This window comes from Leucopleurus acutus, assembly GCF_964270905.1.
Source record: "Leucopleurus acutus genome assembly, chromosome: 6".
In the NCBI taxonomy this organism is placed as follows: domain Eukaryota; kingdom Metazoa; phylum Chordata; class Mammalia; order Artiodactyla; family Delphinidae; genus Leucopleurus; species Leucopleurus acutus.
In genome coordinates, this window is record NC_139149.1 from 39196756 (window position 1) to 39223563 (window position 26808).

General features: G+C 43.0%; 1 protein-coding gene across 1 annotated transcript; it reads right to left on the reverse strand.

Annotated features, from left to right (window-relative positions):
• Positions 1 to 6605: 6605 nt before the first annotated feature.
• On the reverse strand, positions 6606 to 26553 carry RND3 (Rho family GTPase 3). Its single transcript, XM_082840753.1, has 5 exons — positions 26187 to 26553; positions 25614 to 25701; positions 13269 to 13378; positions 10255 to 10389; positions 6606 to 8625 (listed from the first exon to the last, which is right to left on the reverse strand). Exons 1-5 carry the CDS (start codon positions 26334 to 26336, stop codon positions 8374 to 8376), a joined length of 735 nt encoding a protein of 244 aa, XP_082696879.1. The 5' UTR covers positions 26337 to 26553; the 3' UTR covers positions 6606 to 8373.
• Between the last annotated feature and the right edge of the window lie 255 nt (positions 26554 to 26808).

Consider the following 26808-nt stretch of genomic DNA (forward strand, 5'->3'; position numbering starts at 1 on the left):
TATGTAAAGACGGCAGAATATGATCATAAAAGTAACGGGGGGCTTCCCTGGTGGCACAGTGGTTGAGAGTCCACCTGCCGATGCAGGGGACACGGGTTCGTGCCCCGGTCCGGGAAGATCCCACATGCCGCGGAGCGGCTGGACCCGTGAGCCACGGCCGCTGAGCCTGCGCGTCCGGAGCCTGTGCTCCCCGCAACGGGAGAGGCCGCAACAGTGAGAGGCCCGCGTACCGGGAAAAAAAAAAAAAGTAACGGGGAGCCACAGTTTCAAGCTGATTTCTGTTGTTTCACCAGGGAGGGTAGCAGGCATTGTATTCTATCCATCCCTTCTTCTCCTATAGCTTCCTTTGCTCTCCATTAAACTAGATATAGTAGAAATAAAAATAAATTAAAATGATGCTTTCTCCTATCCCCGTTTTATGAGAAACGACACCATTGATAAATGTAGAGGGGGAGGTTTGATTAGAATAGACCCATGTTTAAATGATTACCCAAAGGATTTCTAATTGTGGGCAGCCCTTAAATGGAGTAACACATACAAAAAAGCAGAGATCTGGAGTCTGCTGTCTAGAAGCTTCCTATGCCTGTGGTCTCTCACAAACTGCTATTATTTCTCTACCTTTCTTCAACCTGTTTTATGTTGTTAGGGAACTGGAAATCCAACCCAATTTTTCTCTTGAGCGATGTCAAGAGATGCCAAGGAAATGGGCAGCATTCTATACAGAAAGCTATTTTCTTCCCACCTTGGCAGGACATCAGAGAGTGACGAAAGTAACCATGATATGAAAGGGCCGCCTAAGTTTTGGTTCCTCCTGGCTGACAGCTTCATCTCAGAATCTCGCTTTGCCAACCATATCCCAACCCACACAGCTGGAAGATTTACTTCAATGAATCTAGATAATTCTTTAAGAATAGAGGCAACCTATGCCTTTTCTTCCAGACACCCATTTCTTTATAATTAAGTCAACATTATAGGTATTTCCCACCATCTTCCATTTAAAGCTGCGGAGAGAATGAGTAACTCCTGCCTAAGGTGGGTCTAACAGACCCTAGGGTGAGCATTTTGAGAGTCTCACACAGAAGAATGGCTTGGTATGAGAAGGAGAGGTGGCACTTTCATTATCCCTTATTATGGACTTGAGGATTTGGATCTGGATTTGAACTGCTGAATTCTGTTCTTTAGGACAGCTCAGCTGTTACCGCTGTTCTGCTCTTGCAGTTAATTGGTCCTACCGTATATATCGGTATTCCTCTTTGTCTAGAGACACACTCACACCATAGTGCTTGTCTTTATTAAAAAAACATGTCACCCCTTTTATTATTGATTATGAAAAAGAAATACCCTCCATCTTCTGCACATGAGATCAGGAGAACAACTGAGCCTTCTCCCTTTTAATTTCAGGAAAAGTATGAGTTTGCATTTGGAGGACAAATAGAGACATTGCCTTCACTGATAGAACTGGACTCATTGTTGTTCTCCATCGAGTTACAGAGGGAAAAAATAGCAACCATTTGCAATGTGATCTCTTCTTTTTTGTCCTCTAAAACTTCTCAGACTCTGTCTTTGAGATTTAGGACGTGAGCAGAGGACTTCAATAACAATAATAATTACAGAGAGAGAAGACTGTTTATACTTCCCCAAAGTTACTTATCACTCTGAATTGTGGTTTTATTTGTCTTTGACTTTCTTACCCATTAGACTGGCATTCATAAGGACAAGGACAGGGTCTAATTCACCCTTCTCTATGCCCAGCACAGAACTCAGTGTCTGACACATGGAAAGTACTCAAAAATTATTTGCTGACTACATCAATGACTGGGTCCACAAGAGCAAAGGGCATCACTTAAACAATGATCTCCATTGTATTATTTTTCACTCTCGGAGAAGTTCTGTTGCATTTGCCAGCAGCGCCACAAGTGGATTTGGAAGAAACCATATACTCTAGGTCAACCAAATGGGAGATTCACAGTGGCTGGGCCTCCTCATGCAATGGTCTGCTCACTGGTCAAGGTCTGGGGGAACAGCCACCCAGGAGGCCCCCTGGTCTCTGCCATTAGCCTCCTTCTAGAGACCTCAGGCAAGTCCCTGAGTGTAGCTGGTCTTCCATTTCTCTTGTTTGTAGACCAGAGGAGTTGGACACAGGAACTCCTAACCTGGAGAGCACAGATTCACGGATGAACACCATGGCGAGCCTGCGAGCTTCCTGGGATTGTGTGTGACAGATTATGGTTTTATGCATATGTGTACTTACACATATTTTTTGAGAGAAAGGGTTGATAGCGTTCATCAAGTTTTTTTAAGAAAAATAACTTTTATAAAAGGTTAATTAAAAAAAATAAAATTTAAAAAATGGTTAAGAAACTCCTGAATAGCTAACTTTTGATATCCCTTTCCCGTATACAATTTCTATACTTCTAAGAAAACTTCTAAAATTCCTTCAGCCACAGCATTTTCTTTTTCCTCTGATTGTCCATTTGCCCCTCATCATTCACTGCCTCATGATACTTTAACTATTTACATATGTCCAGGTTAAACTTCATCTACATTGTTTGAATCTGGAGCTCAGTCTTTTATTTCTCCAAATGCTCACAATAAATGGTGATTGAAAATTTTTGTAGATTTATTTTATCCCAGAACACTATTTCCCCTCAAATCCTCTATGTCTTCCAGGATCAGGGCTATAAATCACATCATCCAAAAGGAGTTCGAGAGAGAGTAGAGGGATTGTTTGCTAAGACCGTCCACATAAGACGCTAGTGGGGTGAGATGCTAGTCCAGGAACTTCTGGAGACACTGAGTGAAGAGAGTGAAGATTGCTGACACTCACTAGGAATGGCAGGTAGGCAATTCCTAAAAGGAGTAGTTTGGGTCTGTGGTAGCATCTCCATGAGCCAAGGCCATCGCCTCGTCATCTAAAGAAGTCAAATGTAAGGCATGAAGGAAGAGGACAGTTTTGGTTAGCCTACCTGTATCAGTTTCCTAGCGCTTCTGTAACAGATTGCCACAGACTTAGTGGCTTAAAACAACATAGATTTATTATCTTATAGTTCTTGAGGTGAGAAGTCTAAAATAGGTCTTCAGGGCTGCATTCCTTCTGGAGGCTCCAGGGAAGAATCCCTTACCTTGACCTTTCCAGCTTCCAGAGGCCAACTACATCCTTTGGCTAATGGCCCACTTCCTCTGTGTTCAAGGCCAGCAGCACAACATCTTCAAATCTCTTTCTCTGTCCCTCTGCTGAGTCTTTCATCATGTTGCCACTGTCTGACTCTGAGTCCTCCTGCATCCCTCTCACAAGGATTAGTAATTTCCTGGGGCCCACCTGGATAAGCTAAAACAATCTCCCCATCTCAAGATCTTTAACTGATCACAAAGGCAAAGTCCCTTTGATAAGGTACCAGATAAGGTAACATTCACAGTTACTGGAGATTAAGAGGCAGGATTGCTTGGGGAGCCATTATTTAGCCCATCATTAGACCTTATGTTTGCTTGCATCTATTTATTTATTATGCTACAGCTTTGTAGGAAGAGTCATGTTCACGGATATTATGTGCAAAGGGAAATTACTTGGCTAAGTACATGAACAAGCAGTAAGAAAAGAGGGAAGAACTATGTGCCTGGAGCTGACGGGAACCTAAAATTTTTAACAAAAGGAACCTAAGGAATGAAGGAGTCTTCTCTCACCAGCAATTTGCCATATCTTCCACTTCTATATCATTCATGTGGAAGACTGGTAAATTGGGAGGATTTAATAATAATTATAGTATTGTATTTTTTATATATATATATATATATTTTTTTTTTTTTTTTTTAAATTTTTGGCTGCATTGGGTCCTTGATTCTGCGTGCGGACTCTCTCCCCTTGTGGTGAGCCAGGGCCACCCTTCACTGCGGTGCGCGGGCTTCTCATTGCGGTGGCTTCTCTTGCTGACGAGCACAGGCTCTAGGCGCGCGGGCCTCAGCAGTTGTGGCGCACAGGCTCAGCCGCTCCACGGCATGTGGGCTCCTCCCGGACCAGGGCTCGAACCCATGTCCCCTGCATTGGCAGGAGGACTCCTAACCACTGCGCCACCAGGGAAGTCCCTATATTATATACTGTAATAATATTATAATACAGTTGACCTTTGAACAGCGTGGATGTTGGAGCTCACATCCTTGGTGCAGTTGAAAAATCAAATACAACTCATAGTTGGCTCTCAACATCCACGGCTCCCCCATATCTGTGGTTCCATATCCTTGGATTCAACCAACCATGGATTGTGTAGTAATGTAGTCCCCTATTGGACTTCTAACCAAGCACAAAGATCTGAAGTCCTTATACAAATTCTACGTTGATGATGGGCATCCACCATTCACATTCACATTGCTCTTCCATAGTCACCGTAAATGGACCTCAGCCATTAGGATGCACTTGAAAATTCCTTTTGCACCATCATATCATAGCATTATAAGTGTGGTGTAACGTGTGGCTATTTCATTGGTACCTGGCTACATATTGGAATGTTTCCCACCAGCCACTATCTATGACTCCGTTAATATCCACGGAGGTCACACCTGGACATGGTGCATCATGGTTTGTTTGTGACTGTCTCTCTCTAATCTATTATAAACTCCCTGGAACAGAGATTTTGCTTTGGTCATGATTATGGGCCAAGCCTAGAAATGTGGCAGGCAAATAGTAGGCACTCGATAAATATGTGGCCAATGAAAGGACAAAAATAAAAACTAGGAGATTTAGAACAGAATGCTAAAGTCAAAATAACCCATAAAAAAGGACATGCAGCTTTAAGAGTTTCAGGAGTCATAACGGATGAGGCGATTCTTTTTTTATTCCTTCTACTTCTAATACAAAATAACTCCCTGGGTTATTTCTAAATTTGCAATTAAGGCACATTTAGAAATAACCAGACTCTTTTAGCAACTATTCCTGTTCCTGAAAAAGATTAATAGAAGAGAGGCACAATTAAACTCTAACTCAGAATTTGAAAATCACTTTTCGGTATTTAAAGAGGCATTAATCATGATCATTAATCAATAGAAAAGAATGTTCACAGAATGCTTAGAAGAAATGTTTGCTGAAGCAAAAAGTCAGAGGAGAAAAGGAAGGCATACATGCCTAGGGCTGAAGACCAACTTTTTTCTTTTTGGTTTAACAAATTAAAGCTGCTGGAAAAGAACAATTCACCAGAGGGAAACATTACTGTACAACCTATAAAATACCGCCAAGGTCAGCAGAAACTCAGCTGTTGGTTTTTTTCTCCTGTGTCGGTCATTGTTGAGAAACGAGTTCCTTGCAAGCCTGATTTAGATATTATGCCTAAGAAGTTAACACCAAAGATTAAGGAAGTACTTTTATTTCCTTTACTACATGCCGACAAGAATAAGTTACAAATATTTTCGGTAATTCTGTGCTTTTTAAAATTTTTTATAAGACTATCCGTAGTGTCAGTGCTCTGTAACTCATTCACTTGTGCTAGATCCCTCTGCTTTGTGTTTCTGAGAATCATTCCCAAGCAAGTCACTGTACCTCAGACTTTGAAAGCCACTTTAAAAAAAGCAAGGATGCAGTTTTTATATGAAGGGACTTAGCTGTGTAGAAGTAGCTGAGATTTTCTGAGTAGCTGTGAGATACTCCACGTGGAGTATCTTTGGACATTTCTGTAAAACTTGCGTGTAAGAGTCTTAGCTAAAGACTGGGTTTATGGGCACCCAGGCCTCTCTTGATCCTAAGCTATTCCATGCTGACTTTAGAGCTTCAGGTCACTGGGGAAGCCTGTATTGTATTGTCCTGTGTTATTTAGAGATGCTGCTACAATAAACAAGATCATTTTTGCTTTCCTTTTTTTTGTGCTGCTTTCCCTTAATCGTTGCAATAGCCGGGTCCTGGGTCACCTATACAATAGGTTTCTGCGAACAACAGCACGCGTTGCAAGGTGGATGCTGGTTTAGGAAGTGTGGCTTGGGGCTCCAGCGGGCAGGGTAGCAAACTAGGCTCCTCATCAGAATTAAACCTGTGACCTGAGACTGCATCATACTGTTTTATTACTAAAGTGTTGAAGGAAAGTTCCACATTTTCTACGAATTAATCCTAGGCAGTGTCGTGGCTCTTTTCTGTTTATGGTCAAATCACTTAGTCTAATTACTCTCCATGTCCTTCTTGGGACCTGAAATCATCATGAAAACCTTTTTTATTTTATTTATTTATTTTTTTTGCGGTGCGCGGGCCTCTCACTGTTGTGGCCTCTCCCGTTGTGGAGCACAGGCTCTGGACACGCAGGCTCAGCGGCCATGGCTCACAGGCCCAGCCGCTCCGCGGCATGTGGGATCTTCCCGGACCGGGGCACGAACCCGCGTTCCCTGCATCGGCAGGCGGACTCTCAACCACTGCGCCACGAGGGAAGCCCCCATCATGAAAACCTTTTATATACACAGATTTATCTTCCCCTAACAAACTCTGACTTCTGCCAGAAATCAAAAACTTCCAAGGCCTACTCACCCAGGAAATGTTAGGTCAGATCTTGCAATCACCTCTATTAAAGAAAACTAGACAGCTATATCAGGAAGTAGGTAATAAAAGGCAGATCACATTTAGACAAAGACATGGTTACTTTTTTATTTGAAGAAAAAAAAAGTATGTTTTAATAAATACTGCAGAAACATTGACCAAACAAACATACAAAGTGACTTCAACATTTAAAAAACTGCAATGAAAGTTCTGCTTTATAACAGTTATAACTTATTTTCTTTTTACAATATTTAAATACAGAAAGCACTTGCCAGCTATTTCGTAATACTGCCCAAAGCATAATGCTGCATGAATCAAAGCATAGCATGTTGGTAAAATGTCTGTATTTCGTGGGAAATGACCGGAATGGCATTTTCTTGCAGAGACAGAACAAAGTGCTCGTGAGACACAGACTGAATGCTGTAATTACCTTAATCTCCTTCCTGCCACAATTGAATGGGAGCACAGCTTCAACACTTCAAAAATGAAGCTTTATCATTGGAAAGAAAGCTCGTTTTCAACAAGCGCCAACAATAAAAGGTCAGATCTGGTTTCTTCTCTGAAAGAAGCTCTAAAAGTAACTGGTCAAAAAATATCTGTAAACTATTTTAAATGCTGACTCTTTTATGCAACGATAGTGATAAAGTATCAAACACGGGCCTTGGTGGAATCTGGTTAAGTGAGGTTTAGCAATCACTCTCTAGAAATGCCCTAGGATGGTGTCAGGACTGACATCACATAATTTTCCTCTAAGGATTCTCGAAAGCTTGGATCAGAGGGTCCTTCTGTATCATGTTCATTGAAAGAAAGTGAAATAAACAAACTGATCATCAGATATTGCCAACTTCGGAGCTTCATCCCAAAAGAGGTTTTTTGCTTTGTACTTTTGGTATCTTAATTCCGGACGGCTTAACTCACAAACTGTGCTTTCTGCTACTATCCTTCATTCGTTATCTCTTCAGATGAAAATAGTACCTACATTTTTTTCCCCCTTGGACCATTCCATGACGTCAAACCAAGACACCTTTTATTTGACTTTGCATTTTTATCAACGATGGCAAAAAAAAAAACAACAAAAAACCACACACCCTCTTTTCTAAACAGCACACAAAAATATCACATTGAGCAATTTACCACTTTTTAATGACAATCACAAGGATGAACAGAACCATCAGACTGAATAAAAATTGACACTTTTTTTCTAGCTGACCTATTCGATCTTGGTAGTGCTGGTCTGCATATCTTGCAAGACTGCAAAAGCCTTTCTTGAGAACCATCTCGCTCAGCTATCTTCAGGATGGCAAGATTTCAAAGCCTCACCAACTTTTCCTCTGGATATCCCATGGGTCCTGATACAATTTCCATTTTAATGATGAGCTAGGAGGAAATTAGATCACATCCTCTAGAAAACTAAATGCTAAGGTCACAGTGCCAGTTCCCCAATGAGGACGGTGTATTAATATATACTTTTTGTAAAGGAGATTAAAACACTTAAAAATTAAATCAAAGTAGAGATCCATGAATAGATTGTAACAAAGAAAACAAAAACGCAAGCACCATTCAGAGCGTGGTTTTTCTTCTTGGAGGTCCTCGCATTCCTCCTCACCCTCTAGCCCATCTGAATCTCTCTTTTTTGGCATATTTTTCAAGTCACGCTTCAAAACTCTTCAATGAACTCACTTCTCACCGCTTGTTCTACATGCCGAACCTAAGGACAGGATTCCAAAAAGATGAGCATCCTTCCAAATGCCTCCCGAGCCTCCAGCATACGTGACTTTGGCTATGCACTTTGCTCAGACTTCACCTTTTTTTTTTGTTGGTGGTGTTTTCCACACTAGGTTTCCTTGTCCTCATTAAAGATAACCAGAGATTCACATCACAGTGCAACTCTTGGCTTTGTCCTTTCGTAAGTCCGTAGCCACCGCGGAGAGTTCTGGTCTGCTGGGCATGTGTGAAATCCGCTTTGTCGCCCTCTGCGATTTGTTCCGCTTAACGTTTTTATTTGTCTTGTTTACACATGCCAAGGTGGCCACGTGAAAAATGTCTCTGACACTGTTTTCTGACTGTAAAGCCGAGCATTCGATGTAAGTAGCTGCTCCGATCTGTTTGGCCATATTTGCCCCCTGAGAAGCGAAAAAAAAAGGGCCTGTGATCAGCAGTAAGTCTTTGGGGAAGTGTGTCTTCTAACACCACGAAATAATGCATAGCAAAATGTTTCTAATGTGAACTGAATTTTCTAAGTATTGACGAAAAACGATGTTTTACATTTGAACTGCCTTATTTATTATTTCATAAATATTTGCAGCCAAGACCCAATCCTAAGATGTCCAATTATCATCACTCAGTAGACACTGCTTGACTTCCCAGAGGTGCTGAAGGCTGATCTAATGTCATTGGGTCATCAATAAACAAGGGCCACGATCAAATAGTTAGTATGGGTGATTCTAAGAACCTTACTATTGGAAGAGAGTAAAAAAGCTGAAGACCATGAATTTAAATGCTCTGGCAGGGTGACCTGGCCCCTTGAGCCTGTTCCAGCACCTCATGGGCCACTCAATTTCTCTTTTCTTGAGCGTAAATGGCACTCAAGACTAATAGACAAGCTGTACAAAAAACGGGGGTAAGAGAATTTAGAATCAATTTTGAAACGTATATGATTATGTCTTAGGGACAAAATAAATTGAGGAAAGGAATAATACTTCCTAGCATCTACAACTTACTTAGGAGACACAAAATATGTAACTTCTAAATGCGGACCAGACAACCAGTGGACACAATAATAAGCATGTGTGCATCAAAATGACTTATTTACCTAGCCAGATTTTTGTTAATTGGAATGAAGGACAAAGAAGACCACAGTATGAATGGTCAAATGATGAATACTAAATAAAATTCTAGCTGTTTCAACATGAACTCTCCTTAGAATCTGGTTGTAAGTTTTAAGAGAATGAACTTCTGAAACCAATCCTCCTCCTTTCTAAATGCCTGAGGGAAATGCGTGCAGAAATGACGAAGCTCTAAAAGACAGTTTTCTGGAGTGCTCTCTTTTACTGACAATGGCCTTTTTAAAGTATTGTATTGTATTGTATTGCTGAGTGTAAAATAAGATTAACTTTAAGAGTAATACTTTAAGAGTATTACTGATTTTGACCACATTCTCTCTTAAAATCTATTTCACTTTAAACCCAGTGAGAGTTGCAGAGATACAGAGGGTTGACTATGAGCCACTGTTTCTGCACTCAAGTGATCAAATATCATGTGAGTCCCCTACCGAATGACAGAGCATTTCACATTTTAAAGGATTTTTTTTTCCAAACATGTCTTATGTATACACACACACACACACGAATCCTTACACAGTCAACTGCTAAATAAATACTGGAAAGCTCTTTGAGAGAGTCCAGAATCAAAGTATCACCACAATTTCAGCCAAACCTTTTCCCAGATCACTTTGGTGCTCACTTAGCAGTTTTTACATTAATCTGAGCAATGGGCTGCCAGGAAGGGGCTGGGATAGTTGCTGTGAAGGCAGAGGCACAGAAACGCCAGCCCTTCTCATCTGTGTTTACCGATGGTCACGGCCTGGACACATGGTGCTCATTCTGCATCTTAGGAAAAAAAGGGGCTAGCGCCTGGCCTTGACCCCTGGTTGAGCCTTTAGAAAAGCAGCTACTTTTTATTTTATTTCCTGTGAATGATGTTCCATTTCTGACATTCTAAAATCTATGTGTGCCCACTGACTACATACGTACCTGGTCATAGGACACTGGGGTCTGCCTGTGGTTTGAGAGCTCTACTAATGTACTGACATCTGTCCGAAGATCAGATTTGCAGCCGACCAAGAGCATCTTGGTGTTGGGACAAAACTCCTGGATTTCACCTTTCCACTATGGGGGGGAAAAGAAGATGAAAAATTAACAAAGTGCTGGCATCCATAAAGTGGAAAACAAGGCAGGCATTGGAAATGGGACTCAAAAAGGACATTTAAAAGAACTTGTCACTTCAGATGCAGAAGGAAACTTGCATTTATCCTCTACGTAGACATTAAATGTTACTGCTTTTTAAAGTGGATCCATTAGGGAACCATATTCCTCTTCTCTGTGACTCATTAACTGCCCCTACTGCAAGAGACCTGTGGGGTGTCGTGAGAAAGTAACTAAGGCAATTTCTTACTTATTGTGGTATCTCTGAAAGATAAAAGTGCCTTAAGAATAATTATATATTCTAACAAGTGACTACATCCTCGGATATGTTGAGCTGGTACTTCCCAGCATGGAAGACTGGGAATAAGGCAGAGCCAACACAAGCACAGATGTACATTCACTAATCCCACCTAGAGAGACTGAGCTGCCACCATGTGCTGAAATCTCTACTGAGATTCCAGAGACTGGAGATAGAGTTAACAGAACAGAATGTCCTGCCTTTAAGGACCTTCCATTGGTGTGGCTGAATCAACAAAGACCATGACATTTGCAAAGGTCCATCTCAGGTTATCAGGGAGGCATCTGGTCCCATGGCTCATATGTCCTTGAGTTAGTCTCAAATGATGTAAGTTATTAATTTAGTCTACTTTGGCTAGTTGTTTCATGACCCAACAGGAACTCTTAGAACCTCCAGAAATGCCTGGCAGGGAATTCCAATTGTCCTCTTAAAGAGCAAATGGATGACTTTTTGTGGTTTCACTTCCTCAAGCTTGAGATGGCCATCAGGGTGAGAGTCAGGAGTTCAGAGTGTTCACAGGAGAGCTCAGCTCCGGGGCTGAGATGGGGAACCTGCGCCTGCCTCTCCCTGCCCACATTCACAAATACGTACTCAGTGCTCTACGAAATACTGTGGTGGTTACAGAGATGATTAAGATGTAGCTGAGTCTTCTGGAAAGGAATTCACAAGAGAGTGGGGGTGATTAAGTCATGTCTATAATACTAGATAAAAGTGACATCCTGCAGGGGTAATTTAAAAGACCTCTAGAGGAGACATCTCCAGATCTAGAACTGTGGGCAATGAACTCTAGTCCAAAGTACACCCGTGGATTGAAGGGAATAATACATACTTTCCATAAGAGCCTAATTTATCCACCAACTCCTCCCTCCCGCCCTCTCTCCCCTCCTTCCTTCCAGCACTATTTAGAGGCATCTATCATGTGCTAGATGACACTGGAGTAAGAACTAGAAGGTGAATTGAAAAAAAGAATAAGATCTCTCCAGCTCTAAGTCACCGTAACCTCTTTGATATTCAAGGACTTAAAGGATTCAATTAACCAAGACAAACCATAGCCGGGATTATCATGAGCCTTAAACTTCACACACATGTAAAACACACGCATTAATATCTTTAAGGCCAAAGTCACTACACATTTGGTCTTAGCAGACAAAAGCAAAATAAAACAGGAGCAAGGCTCTTCATCATAAATTATGCATAACCCGATACTACATCAAGTAAGAACTCCAGTACGTAAGCATCTCTTTTGTCTACAGACAAGCAAGAGACAAGTTGCTATGTTGTTCCTCAGCTGTGTGACGGCTCTGGCCTGCCCCAGGTCTAGCAATTATTCACAAGCACCGAAGGCAGGAAAGGTGTATTCCTGCCAGAATCTGACAGTCGCATTATTTGTGCTAGATACAAACATAACTCAAAATTGAAAGCTAAAAAGAGCCTTTAATCTTTTAAGAAATTCATATTTCATTGAACTAACTATATTTGTCATGTTTAGTAAAGAGACGGGGTAGGGGGGATGATTAACCTTCAAATCCTAATTTCATAATGACACACAAGGCCAGCAGTCAAACATGATAGGGAAAAATAAACTAATAAAAACACACAAAACACGAGGACACTGCCTTGCTCTTAAGCACATCCTCTGACTAAGCCTGAGTGCGTGGAGAAGAAGGGGGCTCTAGGGAAGGTCTGATTCCGAAACCCCACAGCACTCAGGCCAGGACTGAGAGGTCAGCTAGAGGCTAATACACGCTGGTCCTTGGACGGGCATATGCCTTTCTCTACCTACCCGGAGGCTTAGTCCTAGGTTGGCGGAGCCCGAGGAATGCTCCCCACCCCCCGCCCAGCCTCCCCAGGACCTGTGACCCACCTGCCATAGGGTGCCTTCCTCCTGACCCCCCCTGGGTTCCATCCAAAGCTTCCTCAGATTCCTTCCCCACCTACAGAACCTCACACTACCTTTGCCTCCAGAAACTAGCTATGTGATATCATCTGTGACATGTGTACACGACTGTGTTTACTAGTATCTGACATCACCTGGTCTAATGTCTGTAAACACACCCCTACTCCTCCCCTATTTATTCTACTTCCGTTTCTAATAAATAACATCACTACTGAAATACAGCTTCTTTACTAAAACAGCTATTACTGCATTCATTTCAATCCCTGAATTGAGGTCAAGAGTAAACCTGTAAAGTAAAGCACAAGCTACAGGGTGAATGAAGGACGGAAAGAAGGAAGACACACTTAGCAGTAATGGAGTATCAGTATTTTTAGCTGCCCCGCTGCCACCCAAAGGATACACACAGAGGCTCTTAAAAGGGTATTTTGTTTCTTAAAATGAAATAAAATGTTGAGCTGGTTCATCATCAAAACTTGGGACACATAGCAGTGGAAACCCTGTTATAATGTGCGAGTGTCCTTTTCAGTGTTTTAATTACAAGACATACAGCAGGGAATTAACTGCAGTGTTTGAGCTCCCAGCCAACCACATGTTTCTACTTCATATCTGGGCCAGTACTGATCTGCGTCATCACTCCCCAGCACTTGCCTTTTTCAGGACACTGTCCAGCGTCTCTGGTCTACTGATGTCAAAGCAAATCAGCACAGCATCTGAATCTGGGTAAGAGAGGGGCCGGACGTTGTCATAGTAAGGAGAACCTGAGAAGAAACAAAGAAACACAGGTTTTCAGATGAATATCCCCTTTGCCTGTCATGCATGAACTCTGCCCTTTTGAATTGAATCCTTGGATGGTCACATGGCTCCCATCTCCTCTAATTCTTGGAAAAGAAAGCAAACAAAAGCCGAGTAGTACTATATTCATTTCTACTAGAAGACAAGGAAACCTCACTTGTATCTGACTTAAATTCGAGGGGAGGAGCCGGGATCTTAAGTTGAAATCTGCACAGTTCAAAGAGTAGAGCCTAAAGGCACCTAGGTGGAGGGCAGAAGTATCTGGAACCAGATGGTCTGGAGTGCAAATCCACCTCCACCACTGCAAGACGGGGGCAGGCGGCTTCAGGTCTCTGTGCCTCCGATTCTTCACGCATGAAAGGAAGATGACAAGTCGAGTACCTACCTGGGATTCAATAAACCTGGGCAGTGCCTGTCACTTAGTAACGGATCAAGAAGTCTTAACTATGGCTATGGCTGTGCTGTTGCTATCGAAAGCTGAGTGGTAGCAAGCACAGTCACAGGAGCTACTTCTTGGGAAAGAGCCCGATATTCAAGATCGCTCTGTTAGTACAATGGAGAATGGGGGAGGGAGGAAAAGGGTGGGTTCAGCCACACAAAGAGAACCATCGTGAACCTCATCAGCACCACCTTATCTCCAAGTTACAAGTTTGTATAAGCCATGACCTTTGAGCTTGAGTACTTAAACTTATCCCCAAACCCTGTATAGACTCTCTTCCTGTTACAACCAAAGAATGTAATAAATGCCATACTGGATCCCGTCACCTTTTTACACTTTTCCATCTCTGGGAGTGACATCAAGGCATGATCCAAGGATCTGGGCCTGAGTTAAATCCAGGGTTCCCTAAAGGTTCAAGTTACCAGCCGATTAATTTAACCACAGACCCCCTCTGGTCGTTTAGGAAATTTCTTCCATTCTTTTAAAAATCCCAAAGGATGGGCAATTGCATGAGGCCAGTTATTATAAAATGGTGTGCCTATAAAATCAAATAACAGCCGGCCATGCTATTTATTTTTTGAAAAATCATTTTCAGTATACTGACATTTCACAAGCACAACATGAAATCATTTTCCTAGGAATGTATGCATATATATATATATATATATATATAATATATATATATAATTTGACTCCAGAATAGAGAAAAAAAATCAAAGCCACCAGACTTTTTGAAACTCAATTTCATTTTGACATCACCTTCCATTTCTAGCAGAAAAACATGACATGTTGTCCCCTGATAAATCAAAACCTCAAAAGTCAAAGTCAAGGAAAGAGAAAGAACTAAAGAAGCTTTTCAAATAATCTTTTACATTTCTATCAAAACAAAATTTTTCAGGAGGCTGCTCTTGAGATCTCAGAGTTACTGTCCTAGTTAGGGTGCACCATTCTCTTTCCACAGGATATTGTGGGTTCCTAGCATTCACTAAGCAACCCCAGGAATGCTGTGGCTTTTTCACCAGCTGCTTTAGGGATGGAAAGTGACAACTTCAAGCAAGAAGCAAGGGAAATGTTCTAGGAATCAGGAAGAAAAGTGTGAATAAATATAGAACAACTAAGCCAGAATCTGTCCTGAGCTACAGCAGCTCCCTGCCCACATCTGGAATCAGGACCCTGATGGAGTAGAGACTGACAACAAAAAGATACTTTCCAAAAGCTTAAAGGGTTTAAAGTTAAAAAAAAAAAAAAGCCATTTAAAATAGTAAGGCCTGTAAGAATAGGCTGTTTCTGAAAGCTTCTTTCTGAAAGGCTGTTTGCTGAAAATGACACGCTGTGGCTGCTGCCTTCTCAGCCACTCAAAAAAAAAACTCTGAGGTTACAAGAAAAATTCACAAATAGTTCATTAACTTCAACATTTTTGAGAGGATCAGAAATGAGATGGCTTATCACTATACATGGATACACTGGCATTTCCATATTTGTTCTGTGAAGTTCAGACTTTCTGAATTGCAGCTTCTGTTTCCGTGTCCAAAGTCTAATCTGGACACAGCTTCTGCTGTAATTATTGGGGAATCTCTTTTTCTAAACATGGAATCAGAAAATTCCAGATCATAGAGTGGAAATCCAAATACCAGACACATACACGAGGATTTCCTCCGCTCTTCCAAGTTAGCAGGAGATGACCTGACCCCAAATCTAGAAAGTCACAGTGTTCCAACAATTCAGGATGTCAGAAGCCTAACTAGGCTTCAGAGATCTCCCTTCTTGGAAATCACTCCCATTGGGAAGAAAACTATCTCGCTGTGGATATTTTCCAGTCTCCAGCAGACCTGAACTTTGTAGGACAGGCTTCTCCAGGTGCCTTATTCCTTCAGGACATAATCTTTGACTCGGATGAAAGTAAGTACACACTGCTAATCTCTGATCTAAGACTACTCTACATAACAGTGAAAACCATCTTTTCCAGACACAAAATTAAGGAAAGACAGTTGGAGAATTACAAGGGTGCTAAAATAAAGTAATTAAAATTTGAACTACTGGGAAAATCCAGAGGAATGGTTTTAACTTCCAAGCCACCACGTGGCTGCAGAGAATACCCCTCCCTTTGTGTACTGGGCTTCTCTCCCCCTCCCATTTTATGGCCACAAAGGGGATATGGCTTTATCTTCTTCAGCCCTCTGTCACTGCTGGAGACTCCTGCTTCCTAGAATCAAGGGAACTGCCTTCTGTACTTAGTGGGTGTGCCCAAATATCTGCAAAATGTAGGTACTGGCCTGACTTTAAAATGAAGTGGAGTTTGCAACTGAAACCAAATTCTTATGGAGGTTTGATTCTGCATTTGTTTTTATTTGGTTTAATGTTTTGAATGAAAATACATATTAAATATATATATATATATATATATATATTAAGGTTCATGAGAAATATGCCACCTTGCTTGTTGAGGTACATAAGTAATTTTTAAGAGCTTTAACAAGATCTAATTAGGAGTGACACTTTGATCTGTCCTATTACTTTTGCTAACGAACAGCGCTTTTAGATCCACTGTCCAAAGGTAGTAATAAAACTGATCTCCACATTTATTAGTTATAAGCATAATTTGCCCAACCACTAACCACAAGAGTAATTTGTCATTAAACTTAACAAGACCACTTATTCTTTTTTTTTTTTTTGCGGTACGTGGGCCTCTCACTGTTGTGGCCTCTCCCGTTGCGGAGCACAGGCTCCGGACGCGCAGGCCCAGCAGCCATGGCTCACGGGCCCAGCCGCTCCGCGGCATGTGGGATCTTCCCGGACCGGGGCACGAACCCGTGTCCCCTGCATCGGCAGGCGGACTCCCAACCACTGCGCCTCCAGGGAAGCCTCATTATATTTTTTGATAGGGCATGGTTAAAACTTAGAACAGAAAAATCCATGGTCTGTAGTTTTTCAGAGTAAAAAAAGAAAACTGATAGAGAATGATAAAAGAACTGTCCTACCAGGAAGAATCCAACAATCCGTAGGCTAAGCACGACCTTCGGGCGGGGTGTGGGAGGGTGTGGGACCCGGGGTGGGGGTGGGGGAGGGTGAATCCAGTGTAACTTGCAAGTGTTTACTCTGCATTTAAGCGTTTGGAATTCTTGCCTATAAAGCCCAAGCTACCGCACAAAGCAAGGAAGAAAAGCAAAGCTTGAGGGTGCATGGTGTGATCACAGGCATGCGGGGGCTAACTCGTCACCCAAGAAAAAATAAAGAGGAATTCCAGGAATGCCCCTATGAAGTGAGAAGCAATACAGGGAGGGAGAAGTGACACCAAAGGAAGAAGCAGAAAGCAAGTTGATGAGACAGGAACAATACCTGCCCCTCACTCCTCCATCCCTCCAGAAAAGCCTTACAGCATTCTGTTAAGTCAAACAGTAAAATATTAACTTCTACAGATTTTTTTTTTAAAGATGCATGTGAAAAGCTTCCAAGGTAACTATAGAACTAAACACAAGGCAAGAAAGAACACTGAATAATTGTGTATTATGTAGAAAAGAACTGAACTTTGACTGCAGTATATAGTAGGTACTGACATACATATAGTATGTACTCTAGTACCCAAGAAAGTACTAGATCTAAAGTCAGTTAGTCTAGGTACTGAGCTTTGCTTGTCAAATAAAACTCTCACCATGTGGAATAGGCTTTCTTGCACATGAGAGTTCTCAGATGCAGCATTTCTCTTATACTTTGTGTAACTTTAAGCACCCAGCACTATTCCAAGGTCCTTTCTATTTAACCATCAGGTCATCAAAAGGAAAATTTCAAGAAATTCCACACTGTAAAGAAACGATGACACCACATATGCAAAAAGTGTGCTCCCAAACCCCACAGAGAACAAGCTTTGCTTGGGTGGGGACTGGAATAGTGCCATGTGAGGTTCTCTGAGTCCTTCGAGTTTGGCAAACATCAGCAAAGTTCCAAAAGGCTTCTGAAACTGTTCAGGTCTACCCATCTTTGTCTTCAAGATCATTAATTCTGGATGAGAGCCGTCTTTCCAGCCCAAGAATGGTCACAAAGTGCCTCACCCAGAAACTACTTCTGCAGACACATACCTGTCTGCTTAAGTCATCTCTTCACAAAGACAGAGAACACACCATATATGTACATAATTAAATATAAGAAGATTCATGCCCAAAAGGGAGGCTTTAGGGAACCTTTTGCAAAATGAGTTCAAACACTGGGAGGCTTTACAGGAGCTTGAGAACTGAAAACTCTAGTTGACTATTTCATAAATACAACTTATTTTACTTGAACCTTAAATTGAACAACTTCTCTTTCTCCCATAAGAAATTCCTACCTAGAACAATAAACTCAGGGATACTGCATATTTTGGGGAGAGAAAATATATTAACTTTGGGTATTTTTAGTGATCACCAAGGGGACACCTGTACCCAACAGCAGTCACCATGTGGACGATCTGCCCAGTTATTACAAGATTCCATTTCGTCATGCCATCTCCACTCAGAGTGAAAGTTCCAAGTCAGCAATCATCTCAGGAATGTGAATCAAGTCCGGGCAGAACTCTGGGTCTGGCTCAGTATAAGACGGCTGAACTCTTTTTCCAAGCAGTCTGCACTACAGGCACCAGGCCCTCAAATATGCAACAAGTATTGCCAGGAAGGATATTTTATTTGTTTCTTCTATAGGTTCAGCTTAACAGAAATTATAAACAGATTTTATGAAAATTTGGGGGCATTTCTCTGTTGCTACTGAGAAAAGAATCAATATTTTCAATTTCCGGGAACAATGCAGCTGTATAGAAAGTCAAAGAGGTAGAAATAAGACTATTTTTGAGCTTTAAATAAAGGTTTAGGGTTAAACTCCCAATCTTACTGAGATACTTTAAAAATATAAGAATCGAAACATTTTACTTAAAGTGGAACTATAGTTAGGTCACAGAACTTTAGGGATACGGGTAGATAGGTATACTTCTAAAAAAATTACATTATCTTTCAGGAATAACCCATGAGTGCATCTGCCCTGCCACATACTATGTCATCAGGCTCATGTTTCAAAGGTAGTGTGCACAACACCTGGTTGGACTTCTGAGGCAGCTTACGTTCATGCCAGTGAAATTTCTGTTATGTCAAGGGGGTCTCTGAGTAAAGTTGGCAATACATAGTAACTGAGGAGACATTTAAAGGGCATCAGAAAATGGTTGAGACACAAGTAATTCATGTGGCATGGACCACCAGACACCACGAGCTAGCTGGAGGAACTACGTGGTCCTTGGTGTCACATCTAACGCAAAAGAACTGGATTAATGAGAAAACATCTGGTTATTTCAGGTGGCATCAGAATGATCAATCTGGATGCCTCACTGAAAATGTGCAACTTAGCAAGAAACCAGATTGGAAAAAACCTGGCACTAAATGGGGTTTAAATTAAAGAGAGACAGAGAGAGACAGAGATCTAGACACAGATCTAAACTTAGAAAGGGAATTTATATCTTCCTCCTTTTTTTGATCTATAGTTTCAACGGAAATCATTGCACAGTGGACAATTCTCCAAATGCAGTTTTATGTATTTCTTACTAGAAATCACTATCCAAACTCAGGGCTGTTTTGCCTTTAACCCACATTTCTTACAGAGTTTCAGGGAGAAAACTCAAGAGTTGAACCTGGCTTTGGAACTCTAAGCTCCTAGAGCTCATTACTACCTATGATCTAACTGGTTTTGTGCAATTTTGCCCTTGATATTCACAACACAAGCACCCATGCGTCTTTGGCTTCTTCATAAATTCTTGCCCTCCCCCTTTCTCTAACAAGGTTAAGTTAAAATTCCTCAACTTTCAGAATCTTGTTCTCCCTGATAGTCATTCAATGTAAGCATGGTTCCAAGTGGGAGGGATGTTAAAGAGTTCTTAAGAACTGAGTCAACTTCGAGAGATGAGGAAGAAATTGTGGTGGGCTTCGATGAGTCACAAGTCAGGGGGCTTGGGCTAGCCCTGCAGCCTTCAACAGTTTTTTGGATCTTCTTGCTAAATGAATCCAGCTTTAGAACCTCCAGGCCCAGCCTCCTATAAACAAGTACTAGACAGTGAGTACCTTGAGGACAGGCACTGTCCTAGCCAGGCTTGTCCCTGCTCCCACAGCCTTTAGCAGAGTTCATGCACACCAAATGTCCTAAAAAATGTTTACTGGTTTCAATCATTTCTATAAGTCTTGCCTTGATCTGTTAATTTACATCTTAAATCACAAAAAAGGGACCAGTGATCCTTTTGATGCTGCTTTTCTGGATTAATTACTTACTAACCTCCACATTGCTGAAATGTTTCCATCCCTGTTAAGAAATATTTCAAGAGTGCTTGTCACTGAGACTATTCTTCAAACCTGATGTATGATCTATAAATATAACAATATATTGATAGGCAGACTTATGGCTATAGAGGAGTTTGTCCTCAAAGTCAGGCCATGAGTAATTAAGATTTTCCTCTCTTCTCTAAGAATACTACATCCTCTGTTAATACTGCTAAAAACTAGTACAGGAAGTGCTAACTTTAGCACTCGTGGCCTAAAAGAACCTTGTATCAGGACAGGATTCAAAAGAATGTTTATGAGGCAACAGCGTAGTTACTGTGGGCGAATATTAGCAGCTGAATTGCGTATTTTAAAACTCACAATATGCCTTAAATAAAATGTGCATTAACTTGCCCTGGTTAAAAGCTGAAATGAATGATTATTACTCCCTCAATCACATGTGCTGAAATTACACTGCAATCAAATCACTTAGGAAAAGATATGGTGATCCTTAAGTGACAAAGTTTCTGTTATTAGTAGACACTGGCTTCATGCTACAAATTGCCTCTACGCTTGGCAAATCTGGCAGATTCTGAAGCACAAGACAACTTTGGTCTCACTTATCACTTCAAAATGTTGAAACCATTACCCATTGTTTTGCAGAAACTCACTGAGTGAATTTGAAAAATCTGCAACTTTTAATCAAAATGCTCATCTTATTATCAATGAAAGGGAATAGGAAATATTTCTCATTAAAATCAAGAAATCATAGACCTGTATCCAAAGACTACCTTTTAGAGATAGTCAAAAATCCTCCCTTTTAGAGTCACAGTGCTGTTATTTATAAGAGGGTTTTGTTTCCTTTTTTTTTAAAATTTTTATTGGAGCGTAGTTGATTTATAATGCTGTGTTAGCTTCAGGTGTACAGCAAAGTGAACCAGTTGCATATATACATATACCCACTCTTTTAGATTCTTTTCCCATATATATAGGCCATTACAGAGTATTGAGTAGAGTTCCCTGTGCTATACAGTATGTCCTTGTTGATTATCTACTTTATATATAGTAGTGTGTATATATCAATCCCAATCTCCCAATTTATCCCTCCCCATCCCACTTTCCCCCACGTAACCATAAGTTTGTTTTCTACATCTGTGACTATTTGTTTTGTAAATAAGTTCATTTGTACCATTTTTTTAGATTCCACACATACGTGATATCATATGATATTTGTCTATCTCTGTCTGACTTCACTCAGTATGACAATCTCTAGGTCCATCCATGTTGCTGCAAATGGCATTATTTCATTTTTTTATGGCTGAGTAATATTCTATTGTATACATGTACATCTTCTTTATCCATTCCTCTGTCGATGGACTCAGCTTGTTTTCATGTCCTGGCTATGGTAAACAGTGCTGCAGTGAACACTGGGGTGCATGTATCTTTTCAGATTGTGTTTCCTTTTAGGGGGACTGGAATAACTTTAAGCAGCCATAAGAAAACGACTGGCAAAGTACCATTTGTGGCTGCTTCTTTAATTGGTGTGTGCCTTGGGGGTGGCAGGAAAAGTTTCCTGCCTGAGGATCTAGAAGATCTCTCAGCGTTAGGGATGCCTAACAAGGGAAATCCAGAGCAGTCAGATGGAAAGGGCACTTGGGTTCAAGAATCTGACAAAATTGGCTCATCATAGGTTGCATGGGAGCCTCACTAAGTGGGGAGAGCTTCCTTCCCCCCACTCTCTGCCTTACCTGGACTGTATGCATCTTAGGGGTAGGACCATATTTTAATTAACTCTGTATCTCTAAGGCCTGAGAGAAGCCCTGCACATAGTAGATGCAGAAAGGACGAGGGAAAGAGGGAGAGAGAAAATGAGACTATACATTACTGTGCCTCAGAAAGTAGGGAATGAATTATCTTTTCTCTTGGTGCAACGAGGCCCCACAAATCCTAATTCCACTTGATGTTCTTTCCTACACCCAAACTGGCAGAGTTCTGCCTGTGCATAATCGTATGCTGCTGGGGGAAAAGGAGAACCTCTTATGAGAAGCTGTCCAAGTACAGAAGCCGGATATGAGAACAGCTTCCATCTCCTAATGTCTGCTAGGAGGCTAAGCAGGATGTGAATGCCATTCAAAGGGCAAAGTTTATGCCATCTCTCTCCCTATGTAGGAGAAGTTACATGCCTCATTTTCCCTCTAACTTTCATAAAGTTCTAGAAGGGGAAAAAAAAAATCTGACATTTAGGACTTTAGACACTTGGCTTGGATATTTTCTCCAGAGTTAAACTGATAGCAGTTGGAAAAAATAAATGTGTCAAGAGGCATCAGGCATACACAATTATTTTCACAACCCAAACTAAATAAATGTCTTAGTGGGCAAAGAAAATGTCAAATGTTTGTCAAAAAATAATCCTGTTCAGAAATTTGCCATGAAAAGCTTGAGATGAAATGAAAAACGGTTAAAGATACTTGAAATGATTTGTTGCTGATGCAACAGTTCTTGCTAGATGTATTCCACTCATGAATGATAAAACATTTTTGGTGGAAACAGTCTATTCCTAGAATCCAGGCAATGCTTCATGACTGTGTTTAATTAACTCACATTTCACCTCACAAACAACACAATGGGTTTCTAAGTAATTCCTTTACGCCTTTTTCCCATTATGTATAAAACTCAATCTAAATTTGAACTAAGATTTCATTACTGGATAATTTTGCTGTGTGGTATTTTCTTAATCACAGTCTTTTCAAACCTTTATATTTTAGTTAAATATGCATAGGTTTTGTTTCATTAAACAAAAATAGAAGTGATTATTTCACTACAGACTTCATTTCGGGTGATTATCTTTAATTTGATGAAAGGCAATATTTATAAAGTTGCCATTCTTTGTGCACAGGTAATTCAGTGGTAATAAATATCAGGGAATCTCATCTCCTTGGAAGCGATGCATATGATTATTCATTGGTTCATTCAACAGATTTTATTGGGTGACTTCTGTGTGCAAGGCATGATGCTCTGTGTGCAGAGACCACAAACTGTAGTTTGGATTAAATACTTGAAATTATACGAAGTGATATTTATCTGCACATGTGAAGCAGAGCCTCCAACTATAAACTGCCCACATTTTGTTTTCTAGGCTTTGTTAAACATGTGCCTTTTCTCTTCTTAAAAAAAAAAAAAAGTCAATTTGGCTCTTTGGGCACCTAATTTAAAATCACCATTGGTGGTCCTGTGACTCTGTGACCGTTGAAGCTTGAGTTGGGATGCACAACCCAATATTCCTATAAGCCCATCCATGCCCCCTCCCTGCCCAAATGTGTCTCCTTCTTAAATCCACCAGAAAGCAGTGGCTCTGTTCAGAGCCTGGCTTGCTTTGTAGGTCGTGAAAACTGCAGGATGGGATGGCAGATCCACTGGGACTAAGAGCTGAAGCCAACCAACATCCTGGAAACAAAAAGACTTGCCTGTCTGGTGATCTAAAGTCAAGAAGTATACAGCTGGGAGAGATCCTGCATATTATGTGGTTCTGTACCTTTTTTTTTAGATGATGAAATGAGACTCAGGGAGGTAGAGGATCTGCATACAGAAGTCTGTGGTAACCAGTAGCTAAATCTAAACATAGCTTTGTATCAACGACTGGATCAGACTCACAGACCCCATACCTAAATAATTCTTATCACGCATTAGGTCCAAACAGGCTGAGGGAGGGGGCTGAGAATCGGTGTTAATTATTGGTACCATACCAGCTGTCCTGCCCACTAGGCGTAACAAATACCATGATATGTCTGGGAATTTGAGCCCATTAAGTACTAGGCTGTGTACAAATCTGATGATGGAAACTACTGAAATAAGAAAATACTAGAATTCCGTCTATCACCACCTTCCCTATAGTTTCAAGTGTGCAATCCTCAGTACAAACACGGTGAGGTCCCGGTTCTGCTACCCTTGGCGAGGCTCCAGGAAGAGCCTGACTCTCCAGGGAGAAACAAAATCTGCATATCTTACGGCAGCCCTAGGAGCATCTGGCACCAACCGTGAGAGGCGCTCGAGCGAGACTTCTCACTTGCCTTTGTGCCGGCACTGCCTCCGGCGACCCTGTCAGTCAAGGTCTCTTCCTTGTGCTCTCTAATCCCCTGCGTCCCTCGGGGGCTCCAGAGGTTAAAGTCGAGGGCTGTGGGAAGCTCGCACAGCCCAGAAGCACCTCCACGAGGCCACTCCCAACTGAGCGCAGGTTCACCTCGCGGGCCTCCCCGCCCGACGCAAAGCCTGCGTGCTGGCACTCGCGTGCTTCTCCTCCCTAGTTTCACCCGGGATTTGGCTCGGTTCACCCGCGACAGCCCAGCTCCCTGCTAAACTCCCAGACCTAAGCTCAGGGGCCTTCACCCGGCCTTCCCACTGGCTCGTCCTCCTGCTCCAGAGGCTACGCCCTTCCTGGGAACGGCACTCCGCCGCCAGGCACCGCAGGCTGGGGCGGCGGGTGCCTGGCTTCCAGCCGGAGGTTCCCCGGGATGCTCCCGCCGCCACCGCGCCTGGCCCAGCCCGAACCCCTAACGGCCGCGCGGGGAAGCCTTCCCCTCCGCGCTGTAACCGGCCCTCCCTACCATCGCGCGCCAGGTTGGTGGGTGGGCGCGTGGGAAGGCGATAACCCGGCCTTGAACCCCAGACCCTTGAAAATAATTCACCATGCCAATAATTCAACTGGACGGGAAGGTCAAAGGCGAATAGGACGGCCTGCCTTGTAGACTGGAGGAGGGTGATGCAATGGGTCAGGAGGGAATGGCGTGGGCCGGGGGACACCAAGTGTTCACGAGGGCGGGGGAGGCTCGGATCTGCCGCTCGGCACCGAGGCGGCGCGGGCGGCCGGGCTGCAGCTCGGAGAGGAGGCCCGGCGACCGCCCGCCGGGTGCTGCCCGCGCAGCCAGCGCATTCCAGGCAGTAGGCGTCACGAGCGCCGCGGCTGCTTGCGCTCTCTTTACTCTCTCCCCAAGCGCGGAATCCGCCTGTAACTGCGTTGCTTTGGGGATTTTCTCCCACCTCCCACCACCCTCTCCGCGCTCCCCGCCTACCCATCAAGCAGCAGGTTAGATCCTGGAGGGGCGCGCTCGCATCCGAGAGCCAGTTGATTCCAAGGCGGCACACGCATGCCCCCAACATTTGGCCTTCCCGGCCGCCCCGAGACGACTCGGGCACAGCTCCGCGGCCACCCGGCTACAAGCATTTTCTACCACTGGGTCACCCCTCGGGCAAAGAGCGCCCTTCTCTTCCCACAGCTTTCCCCCCGACCCAATGTCGTTCCCCCACCCCCACTCAGAAGGGACACAATTTTCACACAGCAGGGAATCCCTCGTAAGAAGCAAAGTTAAAGGGGCGGCGCAGAGCGAGCGCTGGTGGCACGCTGGCCCGTGCTGAGAGCGTGCCAGGCGCGGAGTCCCGCTACCCGCCGCGCACCCCTGAGCGACTGGAAACCCGCCCGAGCGCCACGCGGTCCGATGACTCTCTTACCCGAAGTGTCCCACAGGCTCAACTCTATTCTTTGTGTGTCGATTTCAAAACTGGCCGTGTAATTCTCAAACACCGTAGGGACGTAATTCTGGACAAGATGGACAGGGGAAAAAAAGAGGGCAAAGAGGTTATCTTAAAATGCACGACACCCGCAGAACACCCTCTGATAATCGCCTCCCCACTCTCCAACTGAAAAACGAAACCCCAAAACCCGCACCCACCAGATCTCACACTGAACACGCGGACCCTTCCGAAACCCCTAACTTCCCTCTCGCCCCACCCGTATCCTCCAAGACCCAAGGATCCAAATCTCCCAACCCCAGATTCTGCACACAGGACCGAACAAGTTTCAGAAGCTAGCAGCAGAACGTGCACGCGCATCCCAACCCCTCAACGCTTCCAGCCCACTTTCCCTTTCCGGGCAGTCTAACCAGGAGGAAAGTAGTAAATGGTGAGAAAGACGGCCGAAAAAAAGAAAAACGGGTGAAGGGGGGAAAGTCAGGGGACACCCACCTCGACGCGGGGGTCCCCTGGGCCGCCCCCCTCCTCGCAGCCCCGGCGGGCCACACTCACCTCGGGGAAGCAGTCTTTGGCGAAGACGTGCAGCAGCGCGGTTTTCCCACACTGACTGTCTCCCACCACTACTATCTTGCATTTCACGTTCTGATTAGGATCCATGATAGATTTACTGGATAATTTCTGGCTGGCTCTTCTCTCCTTCATTGATCTTGCCTTATTTTCTCTCGAAACAGAAATTTTCACTTAAGAGAAAAAAAAATATATATATTTCTCTTTCTATAAAAAGCAGATATATAAAAATAAATCGCAAGGCTGGCGGGAACCCCTGAAGCGCCGCGCAGACGAGGAGAGCTAGAGGAGCAGGCTCATTCCTCTCCTCCGACAAGTTTTATGCCTGACTCCACACGGCGCTTCCCAAGTCCAATTCCGATCCGACTGCTTTGTTTCACGCTCTCTGCGCGGCTTTATACCCCCGGCCTTCCAATCCTCTTTCTCAATGAGAGAAGGAAACTGATCCGCCTCCTCCCCTTTTATGGAGCCTGGGAGCGAGCGCCGTCTGGCTCCTCGCAGAACACGTAGACAATGCGCCCTCTAGGGTGACCATGCGGGATCGATTTCCAGACCAAGGCTCTACGACGACTTGAAGACCCCAATGACGCTTTGCTGAAAGATGGGA